This window comes from Lissotriton helveticus, chromosome 10 (assembly GCF_964261635.1).
Source record: "Lissotriton helveticus chromosome 10, aLisHel1.1, whole genome shotgun sequence".
Classification (NCBI taxonomy): Eukaryota; Metazoa; Chordata; class Amphibia; order Caudata; family Salamandridae; genus Lissotriton; species Lissotriton helveticus.
This window is the reverse complement of record NC_136071.1, coordinates 490,970,168-490,987,830: the sequence shown is the minus strand read 5'-3', so window position 1 is coordinate 490,987,830 and position 17,663 is coordinate 490,970,168. Positions and strand designations below refer to the sequence as shown.

At 40.9% G+C, this 17,663-nt stretch overlaps 1 protein-coding gene across 1 annotated transcript in view; it reads left to right on the top strand.

The window, feature by feature from the left end:
• IGFALS (insulin like growth factor binding protein acid labile subunit) overlaps positions 1 to 17,324 on the top strand; it is a 33,460-nt gene extending 16,136 nt beyond the window's left edge. Inside the window, exon 2 of the mRNA XM_078662985.1 lies at positions 13,815 to 17,324. Within this exon, the coding sequence (XP_078519111.1) occupies positions 13,815 to 15,646 (1,832 nt within the window). The 3' untranslated portion in view covers positions 15,647 to 17,324. The remainder of the gene's footprint in view (positions 1 to 13,814) is intronic.
• The last annotated feature ends 339 nt before the right edge of the window (positions 17,325 to 17,663 follow it).

Below are 17,663 nucleotides of genomic sequence, written 5' to 3'. Positions count from 1 at the left end.
GAGTTAATTGTGAGCATATGCCCAGCGCTAGATTAATTACTGGCCTACATTTTACAAGATAAACTTTGCAAAGTTCTGCAAGAGTCAACATATTATAGACCCTATTATCAAAGCTATATAGAAATGTATGCTTGGCTTATACCTAAAAAAAGCTAGTTTTCGACTCATGAATTGATGTGTATGCATGAAGATGTTCATGTGAGCAAATCTACTCACAGCAGCTAGAAACAGGAGGGAAGTAGTAGTTCCAGTGCTGGAATGCCCTGCGAGTTGGTGCACAACCAAAAAATCTTACGTTTAGGGGCATTCATCAACTCCTCTCCAATCCATTCCCATCTTGGAATAAGTTGAAAATGTGCTACTGACAAGATGAAGTCTAAAATATTTTCCATGATGGACAGGACCAACCGCTCCAAAAAATAAGGTGGTGGTGTAGACAACGTAGTTTTTACATGAAAGGAAATTTCTTCCACTGGCTAAAACTGAACATGGTTTTACAAATTAATTTGCACTTTATAGTCTTTCGCTTGAGCAAATATACATGAGAATATTTTCTCTTGCCAATTGTATGGTTTGTATGCCTATGTGTAAACTCTTGTGAATATAAAAAAAGTATAAATCTGAACCAGCGAATGGTCATAGACCTTTTGTGACTTTCTTTAAGAACAGGTCATCGAATGTATTTTTTACAAATTGCACATGAATGTTTTATATTAATTCTCTATTCTAGATATATTTTTTAAATACTGGCAATCAAGAAGCTTGTTTTATTAAATAAGGCTTTAGAATAATGGTATATATGGCGCCCGTTATGTGTGAGAAAGGCCAGGGTCTCAGCCGAAACGCGTCACATTGGCTGTTTTACTGGAATAAACATTATGGTTCATCCTCCGCTGCGTCAGAGCTTGTTTTATTTTGAATAAGTAATGGATGGAATATATATATTATGTATATACATACTTTTTTTTCTTCCTATTTTTTTAAAGAAAAAAACAAAGCTAAACCTAAGTTATAGTTAGGAAAACCTTTCTTATTCTTTCTATACAAACTAAACTAAAAATACACAAATATTACAAATTATAAAGTTATACCTTAACTTTATACATCCCGCATCACTACAAACCAGACTTAACTTACACAAAAATTTAAAATTGGAAACTTAAACTTATTCTTTTAATTTATAATTCATGCAAGACCTTCAAATTATTATAACTTGTGCACCTTTATACACAGTGTATTCAACTCTATAGACTTACTACATTAACTATAACTCGATCCTTCTCCATGCTGTGCTTATAGAACTTTGGTCTTGATTCACAAAGGTAAACTTACACCTTTGTGTAAGATTATGATTGTTTGCTATTTACAAAGGGATTTACCAGTGCTATATTTACGAGTGCGGAGTCTCTGCACATAAAAAGACCTATCTTTTTATGTGTGAAGACTCCACACTCATATGGATTATACTTATAAATCCCTTTGTGAATAGCAAAAAATTGTAAACTTACACAAAAATGTAAGTTTGCCTTTGTGAATCAGGCCGTTTTATATTATATTACTTATACCATTTAAAATAATAGTATTTACAATAATAGTTATGACATCAGAAATCACATCTTTTGTGAGAATACAGTGCATGGAGACTGCATGGCAGAGTGGATCTTTTATTATACTGAGGATTCTTAACAAAACCTTTTGCAGACCTATTATTTTGTCAAATTTAGCTGATGATGCAAAGTTTTGTGGTGATTAGTTAACGGGGGTAAAACAAAGAAGGGGGGGGGGGGGGCGAAACACGTTTTTCCATGCATTTTCCATTGACTTTTTAGACAGACGTAGCAGCAAAATCGCGGCACTGGGTAAGTAGAAATTTGGCAGGAACATAGATTATGGTGTCAAAAAGATACTTTCTGTTATTTGATCTGAACTTGTTTAGTTGTTTTGAAGCAATATAGGATAAAAACGTAGAGCTATATTGGGCTGCGGTATAATTCAGTACCCTCGCGTATTCCGCAGCACATGGAAATGATGAAATACAATATTATTGGTTAATCAATGCCCTTGCAAAAAGAAAAGACAGCCATATTGTTTAGACCACACTTTCTATTTGTTCTGTGTTTTTACGTGAAATATAGCTTACTGCTCTTTAAGTAATGCATATGAAGAAATGAGGCAGTTTAGGAAAGTCTGTACAGTTAAGCATTTTTTTAAATTGATTTACATATCTTTAAAAAAAGTTAACGATGTACTGCAGTACGTTTGTGAAATTATATAGAAATTACAGCAGGACCTTTTGAAATCTAAAACAAAAAATTATATAAGACAAAAGACACTCTGTGACATGCCTCTCCACTCCACTCTATGGCATGCCATGGCACTCGAAACTTGACAATCTGCGCCATGACAGTCTATGCCACTCCATGACACTGTACTTTATGCCACTCCACTCTACGACACGCCACTCCACTCTATCAAAATCCACTCGACTCTACAACACCCCACTCCACTCTAAAACATGCCAATCCCCTCTTGGCTCCACCACTCTAAGACACTCTATGACACGCCACTGTATGACATGCCACTCCACACTACTCTACAACCTGCCACTCCTCTCTACGCCACTCCACTCTATGCCACTCCACTCTATGCCACTCCACACCACTCCACTCTATGGCACGCCACTCCATTCTATGGCACGCCAATCCACTCCACAACCTGACAGACCACTTCATCTATGACAGGCCACTTCATTCTATGACATGCCACTCCACTCTATGTCACTCTATGCCCCTCCGCTCACAGATATTCTATGACATGCCACTGCATGACATACCACTAAACTCTACTCTATAACCTACCACTCCACTCCACTCTACACCACTCCACTCCAGGTGACTCAACTCTATGCCACTCCACTCAAAGACATTCCACTCTATGCCACTCCACCCTACTCCATGACACACTGCTCCACTCTATACCACTCCACACTGCTCCACTCTACTCTATGCCACTCCACTCTAAGACGCTCCTCTCTATGCCACTCCACCTTACTCCATGACACACTGCTCCACTCCACTCTATGCCACTCCACTCTACACCACTCAACTCTATGCCACAACTCTCTATGTCAGACACTCTATCACAAAACTCTATGACACTCCACTCTATGCCACTCTACTACATGCTGCTCTCCTCTATGACACACCATCCACTCTACAACACCCCATTCTACTCTAAAACAACTTTACTTCACTCTACACACTTCACACAACTCCACTCTATGACACGCCACTCCACTCTACAACACGCTACTCTACTCTATAAAATGCCACTCTGCTCTAAGACATGCCACTCCACTCTAAGACTCTCTACAACATGCTACTTTATGGCACGCCACTCCACTCTACGACATGTCACTCCACTCTACGCCGCTTCACTATATTTTATGACACGGCACGCCACTCTACACCAAACTAAGCCACTCCACTCTACGCCACTTCACTCTGCAATACTCCACTCTACACCACGACATTCTACGCAACTTCCTCTATCCCACTCCATGCCACTTTACTTCACTCTACTCTATGGCATACTGCTCCACTCTACTCCACATAACTCCTTTGTACACCACTCTCCGCCACTCCACTCCACGCCACTCTATTGTATGACACACCACTCCACTCGACGCCACCCACTGTACGAAATTCCACGCCACTCTATGATATGCCACTCCACTCTATGTCCCTCCACTCTACATCCCCCCCACTCTAACACTCTGTGGCATGCCACTGTATGACGTGTCTCTCCACTCTACCCTATGACACACTGCTCCACTCTACACCACTCCATTCTAGGACACACCACTCCACTCTACAATATGCCACTCCACTTAATGACACTCCACCCACTCTACAACACGCCACCCCAATCTATGCCACTCCACTCTACTCCACTCCACTCTATGACATGCTCTTTACTCAGTGCCACTCCAGTCTTCAAGACACCAGTCCACTCTACACCACTCAACTCTGTCCCACTACATCTTTGCCCGATACTCTATGACACTCCACACCACAACACTCTATACCACTCCACTCAAAATAAACCACTCCACTCTATGATATGTCACTTCACTCTACGCTATGACGCTTCACTTTACTCTATGATACTGCATGCCACTCCACTCTACAGCATGCCACTCCACGACACGCTACTCTACTCTTCGACATGACCCTCCACTCCAGGCCCCTCCACTATAAGACACTCTACAAAATGCCAGGCTATGACACGCCACCCCATTCTACTCTACAAAACTTCACTCTACTCTATGACACTCCACACCACTCCCCTCTATAAAACGCCACTCTACCCAATGACATTCCATTTCTCTCTATGACACACCACTCCACTCTACGACACACCACACCACACTACGACACTCTACGACACGCCAGTGTATGAGCCACCACTCCACTCTTCTCTAAGGCATGCTACTCCACTCTACACCACTCCGCTCTACTCTACAAATCCCACTACACTCTACGATACTCCGCTCCATTCTATGGCACCCCACTCCACTCTACACCACTCCACTGTATGGCCTACCACTCTACTATATGCCACTCCATTCTATGACATTTTATTTGGTTAGTTTTGAAAATAACCTTTTTTTTCTTCTTTTAAATTTCTTTTTTTTTACAAGGTCAACATGACCCACCTATAAAAAAAAAGCCTTAACAGTAAACCGGAGGGCATCAATAGAAAACCAAAAAACTAAGGCTGTTGGGGAGGACACTGGTGAGCCATGACAACCTCATGATGGAAGGCCGTATCTCGCTCTCCCATAATATTGACAGTATGGCAGAGGAGGCAGTATGTCGCAGTACTGCCATATTGCTCCATAATTTCTCTATTCTGCCTGAACAAATGTATTGGCACCATGGTACAAGGAGCAGGTACTGATGTAGGGACACTTGCACCATGTACTGGCTGAGGTGCTAATGGGGCGGAAGAAGTAGGAGGTTCAACTGGAGGGACAGATGCAGTGGGTGGGGTTGGCGGTGCTGATGACACAGAAGATGTTTAAGGTGGTGATGTAGCCAAAGAAATGGCCACTGGTGATCTTCCTGTTTCTGCCTCTTCGGTCTCCTTTTGGCACCTTCTTTCTGCACACTCCAACCTGGTGAAATGTATTGCCTGTAGGTGTGTTCTCATTCACGTGGTACTAAATGAGTACTGTTTCATGTTCCATTGGGAAATAACTTATTTGTATAGCTTGCCGGTTACCAGTTTGGTGTTCTCCTTTTTCCCTCCAAGTGGCAATGTGTAAAGATCTCACACAATAGAATCCTTCAGTTTCTTCTCTGCTTCACTTCTTGTGCTCCTCCTGTTGCCTCCTCTGCTCCATCTCCTGTTCCTTCTTTTCCAACAGGAAGGATTGTCTTCTTGAGCCATTACACTTGTCCAAAAACTACAAGGTGGCTTCTCACTAGAACATTTTCGCTCTTGCAAACAGCAGAACCTTCACGTTTGAAGATATCAATTGGAATGAGAATAAGGGGTATACACTTCCTGCTTCCTACAAATGGGAAGAGGAGTTGGCCTAATGGCTAGGGCAGTCAACCTCGAATCTGGGGAACTGGGTTCGAGTCTCGGCAATGATGCTGAACATCCTGTGATTCTGGGCAAATCACTTCATCTCCCTGTGCCTATCAAAGATGAATGTGTCCTCATGTAACGCAACTGGTGCTATATAAAGCGCTCTGATACCCGATACCAGGTCAAGATCGCGCTATGTAAAATTCAGTACAATTTTTTACAAAAAACAATTGATAGAGTTCTAAGCCAATGAAATGCTGTTTAACAAAAGCTATACTACTACAGCAGTTTCTTGATACTATTGCGGTACCTATATGGTTCACAAACACAGCCTACAGTTACAACACAAACACATATACGATTAAAAATGTAAGTAGTCCAAAAACCCTAAATCCATATTTTAAATACAAAATACATTTATGGTGTAAACATCTTTTTAAAAATGGACTGAGGTACAGCAGTATTTTTAAGGAAGTGCAAGTAAAAGCACATCGATCACGGAGACAAAGCTAACATTTATAATGAACTTTGACCTACCGCAAAAGTATAGCTGTATCAAATAAATAAAAATAAAAAATGTAATATTGTAATAAAGAACATTATATTGTTTTCAAAAAACAAACATACAAATTCAATGAAGAAATCCTAAGGTTTAAGATTAGTAATAATCAAGAAAACCTCATTTGTTATTTCTATAGAAAAAAAACTTTAATTACACAAACCTTAGAAAATCAAAACTTATACTTACAACATTATAGTTATATCTTAAAGTTATAATTTGCACCCCACCCAAAATGTATTATAAGTAGCACACATCCATACACAGTGTTGTCAACTAGCTAGCACCACTACGTTAAAAATCACTTGGCCCAATATTACACACAGTGTTCTCATAAATATTTTCATTTCAGATGTCATGAGTCTTGTTATAAATGCTATAAGTTAACATGCTGTAAGTCATGTCATATGGAAGGGTATAATAAGAAGTGCATGGGAAAGCGACAAGTTATAGTTAGACAAGAGTAAACGAAGGGAGCAAACACAAGGATAAAATGATTGCTCTTGGGTCAAGTGTGTAGTGTTCTGAGGCAACCAAGTCGCCAGCTCTTGAGATTGGCTGTCAAAGTGCTCAAGTAAATGCTGACTGGCAGAAAGTGAATGAATGAAATATTACTTCATTGTCTTGATTAATTAAAATAATCGCCAACAATATGCCACAAGAGATATCTCAGCACATAATAAAATAATCTTAAGTAGAACAATTACAAGTAATTCATATGACCACTTCCTTTCACAATATTCAGTACTTTTAATATTTTGCAAGATATGCACAACCAATGTCTGTCAATATAAGGATACAGGCAATCATTCTCTGATCGCTACCACTACAATACAAATTATATGGCTAATCTACAAGTTTTAACTCCAAAATAATTGAATAGAAGTTTTAAAGGATTTTTGCTAATACTAGCAAGCATTGGCAAAGCCAATAGGTTTCGTCTATGTGAGAGCTATTTGTTTTGCCAATGTCTTTTGGCCATGTTGCACAGCAGCATGGCTACTGTTCAGCATTGCTAAAAGTTAGGGATGTAGTAGAGAGTGGCATTGAGAGGAGAGTAGAGTACAGTAGCATGGAGTGGGTTGGCATGGCATAGAGTAGTGCAGAGTGAAGTGGAGTGGAGTGCAGTGATATAAAGTTGAGTGCTGTAGAGTGCAGTGGCGCACAGTGGAGTGGAATAGAGTAGAGTAAAGTGACATAGACTGGACAGCCGTAAAATGTGGTTGTTTACAGTTGCGTAGGTTTGAGTGGTGTATGGTGATGTAGAGTGGAATTGAATGGCTTAGAGTAGAGTGACATGGAGTGGAGTGGTGTAGAGTAACGTGGCATAAAGTGGAGTGGTGTAGAATGCTATTGTGTGCAGTGGAGTGGAGCGGCAGATAGTAGTGTAGAATGGAGTGGCATAGACTGGAGTGGAGTGGCATATAATGGTGTAGAGAAGAATGGAATAGATTAGATGGGTGTAGAGCGATATAGAGTAGAATGGTGTAGATTAAAGTGGGAGTGGGGTAGAGTGGAGTGGAGAAGATTTCTATGAAGTAGAGTGGGCTAAAGTGGCTTAGAGTAGAGTGGAGTGGTATGGAGAGGCATAGAGTGACATTGTGTGGAGTAGAGTGGCATAGAGCAGATTGGCATGGACTAGAAGGCCATAGAGTGGAGTTGCGTAAAATGCTATAAAGTGGGTAGAGAGCCATTGTGTGGAGTGGAGTAGCAGAGTATAGAAGAGTGGTGTAAAGTAGAGTGGCATATAATGGAGTGCCATGGAGTACAGTGGAGTTGCCTAGAGTACAGTGGTGTATCAATCAATAAATCAATCAGCATTTGTATAGCACAGCACTGTCACCCATAGGGGTATATGGGCGCCGAGGATACAACGTCTCTGTCAAAGAGCCAGGTCAGAGACGAGAAGAAAGAGGGAAAAATAACAGGCAGAAACTAGTAGAAAGGGGAAAAATAAAGGACAAAAATGAGCAGAAAGAGGAAAAATAATGGGCAGAAACAAGCAGAAGGAGGAAAAATTATGGTCAGAGAGAGGTAAAAAAAAGGTTAGAACCTAGCAGAAAGACGCAAAATAACTGGCAGAACGAGCAAAGAAAAGCAAAAATAGAGAGCAAACTTAGGTAGAAAAATGAGCAGAAAGCGAGCAGAAAGAAGGCAGAAAACCAGCAGAGGAGCCACAAACCAAAGACAGCAGAGGGTAGCCTACTGTGCAGGGGAGCTGGTACGAAGACCTGCTCCTCGTGCATAGAGTAGAGTGGAGTGGCATGGAATGGCATAGAGTGGAGTGGCATATAGTGAGGTGGCTTAGAGTAGAGTGTCATAGATTGGCATGGCATAGAGTAGAGGGGCATAGAATGGAGTGGAGTACAGTGGCATGCAGTAGAGTAGCATAGAGAGGAGTGGTGTGGAGTAGAGTCGAGTGGAATAGGGTAGAGTGGCATAGAGTGGAGTAGAGTGACGTAGAGGGGAGTGGCTTAGAGGAGAGTATGACTGAATGAATTATTACTTCATTGTCTTGATTAATTAAAATCGTCGCCAACAATATGCCACAAGAAATATCTCAGCACTTAATAAAATAATCTTAAGTAGAACAATTACAAGTAATACATATGACCACTTTCTTTCACAAATGTCAGTGCTTTTAATATTTTGCAAGATATGCCCAACCAATGTCTGTGAATATAAGGATACATGCAATCATTCTCTGATCGCTACCAATACAATACAAATTATATGGGTAATCTACAAGTTCTAACTCCAAATTATTTGAATGGAAGTTTAAAAAGATTTTTGCTAATACTAGCAAGCATTGGCAAAGCCAATTGGTCTCGCCTATGTGAGAGCTATTGGCTTTGCCAATGTCCTTTAGCCATGTTGTGCAGCATCATGGCTGCTGTTCAGCATTGCTAAACGTTAGGGATGTAGAAGAGAGTGGCATAGAGAGGAGAGTGGAGTACAGTAGCATGGAGTGGGGTGGCATGGCATAGAGTAGTGTAGTGTAGAGTGAAACACGGGGCAAGTTTTGGCCACTAATTAAATAAACCTAGGTGATGGTAGGTTTAATCAATAGCCATAAACGTTAAGCACAAATAAAGAGATTGACAAAAATTCAGCCCATAGTTTTGTGTAGCCAGATTCACTGTTGAAATGCTTTAACATAGTTGCTTTTTTAAAGAACCCGCCAGCACAGAACATAACTGCAGAATATATTTACGAAAAGCACTTCTGCCGCATAATCTTTGTTTTTCAAAATGAAATTACAACCTGATGCTACACCGTGTACAGGATTGGGGAAGATTTAATATTACACAGAAATTACAGAATTGAGCGACAATTTAATCATGGTAAAAACATCCGACAATTGGTTGGACGACTATATGTTAATGCTAGCATCAGTTTAGTAGATATAAAAGCTAGGAGTGTCCCGTAATACAATCTAGATTAGCTTTTTTAATTTTTTTATTTCATCAACATCGTGAAATATACAAATAGACAGTTCATGAGGACTTACCAAAAAGAAAGAAAAAAGAGAATAATAAATACCATACAATATTACATAATGGGATATCCTTCAAAAGTTAGTAGAACAGCGTCTTAAGAGCAGCAGTTTGTTATGATACTAGATAGTAAAAACATAGTACCAGAGTTCGCCATAAAATAATTTCCAAGAAATGAGGCCATGACTACCAAGACTATTACATAGTAAATCAACAATAGAGGTTAATAGACCAACAGTTGATTTAAAAAACAGCGATCTGTTATGATCCTAGATGTTAAAACCATGAAAACAGTATTACGTAATTGGCTGGGATCTATTGCCGGGTCTTTACTCCTTCCACCTATAAATTGGGCCCCAAATACATTTGCCTAATTTTCTCGAACTCCAGCCATTTCTTTTATACACCCCCTTTTCCAGGTTAAAGATAGCTAACAGCCTCCGTAGCCACTGGGAAAAGGTAGGCGCCAGCGGGTCCAACCACACCAAAGATATGCAGATTCTTGCACTAAAATCTAGATTCAAAGTTCTGAAACAATTAGTTACATAATTAAATGTATTTTTAAGGTGTCATGCTACCTCTTGCTGTTCCCCTTTTCTTCAAAACAAACTCCAAAATAGTTGTATTGTGGCCTTCTTTCAATTACCTAATTCCATTTTTGTCATTCGATCCATCTACTTATGGCCAAAGATCACCATTGATTTTTGACCATTCCTCAGTTGCCCGTTGTTTTGATTGTATAGGTGGAGAGCTGCTACAGATGTTCTTAACCCTAACAGTTTCTTACCAAGAAACATGGTATCATCTGCATGTTGCCTCAATGATACTTTAATGTTTGATGCAAATCTCAGTCTACCAATAATAGCAGATAAAGATGTGCTTCATAGCCCATGTGTGGTGGCATCAGAATTCACATGTATTACCCATGGTATACCCCCTTAATGCACAAATCACAACTTTTCCTTTTTTGAGCTGGAAAGTGAATCCAAAAATGAATACTTTCCACCAGTTTACTTAACATTTGTGATGCAAACCTGGTGCATAGTGTTGAGAAATCTGATCCATTATTTTTTGCTATAGAAAATGCACCCTTACACCATGCCTAGAGATCGAGACATCTTTTCGTAATTGCGAGAGTCCCTCTTTGACACTATTTCTTATTTGGTAGCTAGATGACCCCCTTCAATCCAACTTTCACCTCCTCATTTGTCAAAGCAGAGGTATTCGCTGAAGAGGCTTCCAGCTCTGCCCTGAGAATGATATATTGCGGTGTCTTAACGCATTACAGATGAGGATCTGCCTGAGTAGCGATAAGCTCTTTTCTGTTGTAGGAGGCAGTACTGGACAAAGTATAATGAGGTTTATATGTTGACAAGTCCAACAGTGGCCCATGCTGAACCGACCAACAGTTCAACACTACAGAATACTATAAAGTTAAATGCTTTTCTTCTGTCTTTGTCTGAAGAGATCTGTCTGCACTGTCAAGGTTGCCTGTGAGTGGGGATTACTCATTACAAATCATATCATCTCAAAAAAGAATAAGAGGGAGTAAGGGTGCTGATGGTCATAAAATGACAGCATTTTGCTGGGAAGGAGTAAGGACATTTGGAGAAGCGTGGCTCAGTGGTTAGAGGCGTCAGACCTGGAAGCTGAGATCAGCCGTGGACCAGGGTTCGATTCCCCGCCTCGGCGGGTCTCGGGCTCAAAAATTCCACGGACTCGACAATTCTCGCTCCGGTGCCTACTCGACTCACGGGCTCACACTCTGCGACTCTGGGCAATAGCTTGCTTAATCTCCACTATGGCCCCTCGCAGCGGGATGCCTGGCTTTCACCTTGTGAATACCCTGCCGGGGTATCTCACAAGGGAATACCAGGACGGGTTCCCTAAGCAAGCGCCTTGAGACCCCTGGGTGATTAGTGCGCTATATAAATCGAAATACATTTACATTTACATTTACATAAGCAGGGTGAATCAAATGGGTTAGTGGGAAATTCATTTCTAACCTCTGACACATTATCACTCCTTTATTTCCCAACGATTGTCTGGTTTTGAAGGGAGATACAATCATTGTGTACTATTGTCTATCTTGCAATGTACAGTCAATGTAATTTTATATTTTATGAGCCATAGTCCTAAAAAATGCATTTACTTGCACAATGTTTTCAACACCCGTCATTGTGTGCATGCATGTGTATTTGTACGCATGCCTGCACGTGTCTGTGAGTGGATATGTTTCCGCTTTTCCAAGTGTCTGGATGTGTCTGCATGTGATTGTGTGTGCGAGTGTGTGTGTGCACGCGTGCATCTAGGCAATTGTCTGTGCACACAGGCATCTGGGTAATGGCTTTAATAGTTATGCATAAAGGTGCCTTCATTTGTCGTTTCCTGTAAGTGAATGAAACTACAACACACAATATCATGACAGTCATCACAACAAAACACATCACATAAAATAAGCCAGACCTATTGGCTTTGTCATTGCTGATTATTTCTTACCATTGTTCATAACCCTTTTCTATCTCCCAAATATGTTTGCAAATCATGCCAGAGTAAAAAATATAATTAGGAGAAGCCTATTTCTTGTGTGTTCAGATAATATACATTTCCACATATCTTAAAATACGCGAATGGAGTAAGTATCAGCAGTCATTCCGATTCTGAAGCGTTTTGGATATGGTGCCATACTCTAAATGAGGGCCTGTGCTGTTTGTTATGAGACTCCAAAACCAACTATGCTATCTATAAACCAGAATTTCAACTGGAAGTTTCCACCCTACTGAATATATTCACAACCCAATCCACCAAACCAACCTATCCACCTAGGTCGCTCGTGGTTCATCCTTGAACGAGTGTAGCTCAACAGGTGTAAACACAACCTTTGTCTAGAGTCTGCCCTTTTTAGAAAAGCAAGCCTTAGTTTTGGTCCGGTGACAGTGTAAACACACTATATCGAATGCATTTTATTTCATGACAAAAAAATCCTATCAAAAAACACAGGCTTGACAACTGCATCACAAGGTATTTTTTGGTAAACTTATTCAGAATTAACAAACAGTAAATAAATATTTACTTTGGCGACATAGTAGTAGGCGATTTAATGGGTGCAATATTTGTGTATGTTAATATTACCAACCTCAGTATAGTGTCATACAACCCCTGTGTCTGACCACTCTCTAAGGAAAACAAAAATTACTATTAAAGTATTATCGTTTCTTTATCTATGCCCCAGAGGATAAATCATGTAATTTCAATTCTTAAAAATATCCTTCAGGGCCCAATTCATGCAATACCAAATAAATATAATGATGCAGCAATGACCCACAGTAAAATATTGCATTGCGTTGTATTGTTTTGGAACATTTATATAGCATTTACTACCCCTATGTCACCACTGAAGGGCTTGAGTATGTTAGCAGCAAGTTACTCTCCATTTTTGACCTTCTGTGGAAACTGTTGCTATGTCATATATGATGACCACCAAGGTGCAGTTATGGAGATAAGGGGCTCCATGTTTAGCAGTGCGGTGGATGAAGAGGTGTGAGATGTTTGTGCACAGTTGGTGGTTTTCAGTGAGATGGCAGCTTTTAGTATCTGTGCAGGTCCCTTTATGGTATTTCATATGATTATAGTCCACTTTTATTACTTTACAGGGTTGTCCATTCTGAGATACTTTGTGACAAAGTTTATGGTCATGAGCAAGTTGAAGGGTGAAATGGTGCAGAGATATGTGGGGATTGACTTTAATACTGTCATCCCAAATCTAATTGTCATTGTGAGAAGTAAAGAAACAGTCATAAAGTATTACTATGTGGGATCTGCAGGGGGGACTAGATTAGAGTCCTCCGATTGACCATAAGTACTCGTTGCATTGCTGAAATTATTCCTTGCCTCTTCAGTTAGTGACAACTGGTTTATGGGATATTTTAATACTGGGTTCTGGACAAGACCTGTAATAAACCTGCCTTATGCGAATGTAAGAGGATTAAGCCTTATAAAATTATCAATCCGGCTTGAGCATATGGATTTAGTGGGTGTTTTGGTAAAGTGTGTAGCCTCAAATGCATGTCCACCCCTTCATGCAAAGGCATCCTTTCTGTTTTCTGCTAATTTTCTGCACTGTTTATTCTTATAATTATTTCTTCTTTATCTCATTCCAGATTTCTCCATTAAGGTGCTGCTATCGCTCCTTTTCTCTCCTTTTTTGCTGAGCACAATGTCTGTTGATACCAGGGCTCCCTCAGGAGAAACTGTCAGAGATCCACCTGACTTGGAGCAACAGAAATGCCCCACTGCCTGCATGTGCAGCTATGACTACAATGAGGAGCTGAATGTCTTCTGCAGCTCTCGAAACCTCTCACAGATTCCACACTACATGCCAAACCATGCCAAGTCTCTGTGGCTGGATGGCAACAACTTCACATCATTGCAAGCCATGGTGTTCAGGAATCTCTCCAACCTGGACTTCCTTAATATTCAGAGTAGCCACTTGAACACTGTGGAGCAGCATGCCTTCCATGGCTTGAAAACTCTTGGCCATCTGCACCTAGAGCGGAACAACTTGAAATATCTGGCACCCCATGCTTTCCTCCACACGCCAAGCCTGGTCTCCCTCAGCCTAAATAACAACTACTTCAGCAAGATTGATGATGAACTGTTTTCTGGACTTTCCAACCTCTGGTATCTGAATCTGGGGTGGAACTTGTTGGCAGTCCTCCCCGACATGTGTTTTCATGACTTACCCAATCTGAGAGAGCTCATTCTAGCTGGAAATCGCCTTGTTTATCTCCAGCCTCAACTCTTCTTTAGCCTTAGTGAGCTGAAAGAACTGGACTTAAGTGGAAATTCCCTGAGGGGCATCAAGACCAACATTTTCGGGAAGCTTCATAAGCTCCAAAAGCTCTATTTGAACCAGAACCAGATCAGCACCATAGCACCAACAGCTTTTGTGGGTATGAGAGCCCTACGGTGGCTTGATCTGTCACAGAACCGCCTTGCCACAATCTATGAGGACACCTTTTTTGGTCTTCTGAGCCTTCACGTTTTGCGTATGTCCAACAATTCACTGGTCAGCTTGAGACCCAGGATTTTTAAAGACTTGCAGGTTTTGGAAGAACTACAACTTGGGAACAACAAGGTGAAAGTTCTGATGGAGAGGACTTTTGATGGTCTGGGTCACCTGGAGGTTCTAACGCTGAATAACAACCAAATACCTGAGATCAAGCCTGGGGCCTTTCTCGGACTTCACAGCATGGCCGTCATGAATCTCTCAGGTAACTGCCTCAAGGTTGTACCTGAAAATGCCTTTAAGGGACTCACTAAGCTCCACAGTCTACACCTTGAAAACTGCTGCCTTAGTAGAATCAAGTCACACACCTTTCTCAGTCTAACTAGCCTCAGGAGACTTTTCTTGCAACACAATAGCATCTCTGTCATTGAGGATCGAAGTTTTATTGATTTACAAGTGCTCTTGGAACTGGATCTGAGGTACAATGCTTTAACTCATCTCTCTGCTCAGATTTATGTTGGGCTGAACAACTTGGAATATCTTCTTCTTTCTTCCAACCAGTTACAGACTATCTCTCCTGAGGCCTTCCAGCCCCTTCAACGCCTTGTCTGGCTTGACCTCTCTGGTAACAGCTTTGAGTCGCTCTCAGACAGCGTATTTCTACGTTTGCCACGCTTGAGATATCTCAATCTCCGGGACAACCAGCTGAAAACATTCTCAGTTCGTTTTCTGTCCCCTGGTTCATTGTTGGAGCAGCTTTGGTTGGAGGGCAACAGGTGGCACTGTGACTGCTCACTAAAATTGCTGAGGGACTTCTCTCTGCGGAACTCCACTGTGGTCCCTCGTTTTGTGCAGTCTTTCACAGAAGGGGACGACTCCTTCACACCCATCTACACCTACAACAATATCAGCTGTGCTAGTCCACCGCCTTTGGTGGGCCTCGAATTGAGGGATCTGGGTGATGAACACTTCAGCCAGTGTTAGTTATGCAGCTTATTGCCAGTTTCTAAGAGTGCCAGGAGATCCCTTTGGGGCAGTGGGTGCTTCATAAATGCTGTTAGGCAATCAGTCATTGACTTTGGAGTTGCATTGATTGCACATACTGGACTGCTTAAAACACACATTACTCTTTGAAGGCAGAAAAGCACTGTATGTTAGCACAGGGCTACAGAAATGTAATACTGGGGGCTCTGACTTGAATCCTAGCCAGCTGGTTGAAAGTAAAACTCATTACCAGTCTGGCAGTCTGTCTAGTGTTTAATTTCTAAGGCGTGTGGGCCTCAGAGAGGAGTCCAAGGGTCTCCAGGGACATTTTCACCTCAAAATCAGTTCCCAAAGGTGCATATACATAATGTACACAATCCCCCTCTTAAAGATGCACATTAGATGTATCTGTCTCTTGTGAAACCATGCAAAGTAGGATCATGTGGCCCGCATTTTGAAGGTATTTACCAAGATTTTCCTCTGTATGTTAGCCATTAACTTTTCCAGCCACTTATGCCAGGGCCAGTGGCCCACATTGGAAACTCTCTCACTCCCTGTACACGTGATCCACTGTATAATACTGTATGCCAGGTTTCTGTCACATGCTATGCTCAATCTCGGAAAATAGGAAGATCTGTATTCCCTGCATTCTTAGTCAGCACCTTTCACTACTGGCAAATTAATATGGTGGACAGCAAAAATGCCCCTTCTGACCTTTCCATGCATGTCTTTCAGATAGGATTCAGGTAAGGTCTACTTTCCTTATCTATAAATTAGTATTTTAAACATGTTATTTATCATTCCTAATGAAAACAGTTATACCCCAGATCACCAGTATTATTATGGTTAGGCAAAGGCATATTCACTTGTTTGTGAGAAATAAGATCCAAGATTAAGGATTGTCTGGCTGCGCTATGAGCTCTAGAACCCTGTCCCATTTTTGTCATATCACTTCCTATTACCACCGGAGAACCACCAGGATTGGAGCTGGATCCATTATTACCCCTCTATTCCTCATTTGTGGGACATTGCCACATGCTTCTGGAGGAAGACATGTGGTCTGGAGGTGAAAGGTACCGAGCCAGGGGATCCCGGTTCTTTTCACAGATCTGGCACTTCACTCAAAGTTGAGTGATTCTGAACAGATTGGTAATATCCCTTTGTCTATGTAATGCACTTGTAAATATGTGTAATGTAATTGTAATCTAATGGTGTGTAAATCTCCCTCTTGATGTGCACAATATTTATTGTGTCCCAGCTCCCATTACCGCATGTCGCACCAATGATCACCGGCTAGATTTGCACTATATAAATACACATGCCCTTGGAAGTGGGCTGGTGTCTACTTTTTTGGAAAAAAGGCATAGAGCATTAGTAGTTTTAACCTGCTGATGGCACCAGTAGCGACATTCTGAACACCCCAAATAAAATTCATTATCTTTATGCAGCATTGATCCTTTGTACGTAGACTATGATCTTTTGACACGTGAAGCTGGGCTTGAGGATCTGGCCAAAGCACACAGACCCTTTGGACTCAGTGATGGCCTTGTGGATTTGAGCAAACCTGGGCATTGTGCCCATTTTGGAAACTGGAGTGATTGTTTGTCTGCTTGCAGGTTCTCTCTCTAAAAGGAGACCATCACCAAAAAATGTGGAAACATAAAAAGCTTCAATATCACATTTTGTAAACTTCGTATCTGAATGTTTTGGTTTAACGTACACACTGTCCCCACGCCATGCTATGTGTTTCAACACTTTGTCTCTGATATATGTACATACTCAAAAAAACACACACAAAGTCCCTAATCTATACACAAGTTAATATATGGATCATGGGTTGAATGTCAATAGAAAACTTTCTAGTACTGTGTAAGTTTTATCCATTACAACAGTATGTTGTTTGGAAAATAAGATATTTTTAAACTTATATGCAATTATTCTGTCCCAATTTTAATAACATTTCTTAACATATTTGTCTGTACAATTCCTTCATGGATTTGTTTATCTTCTGTATTTA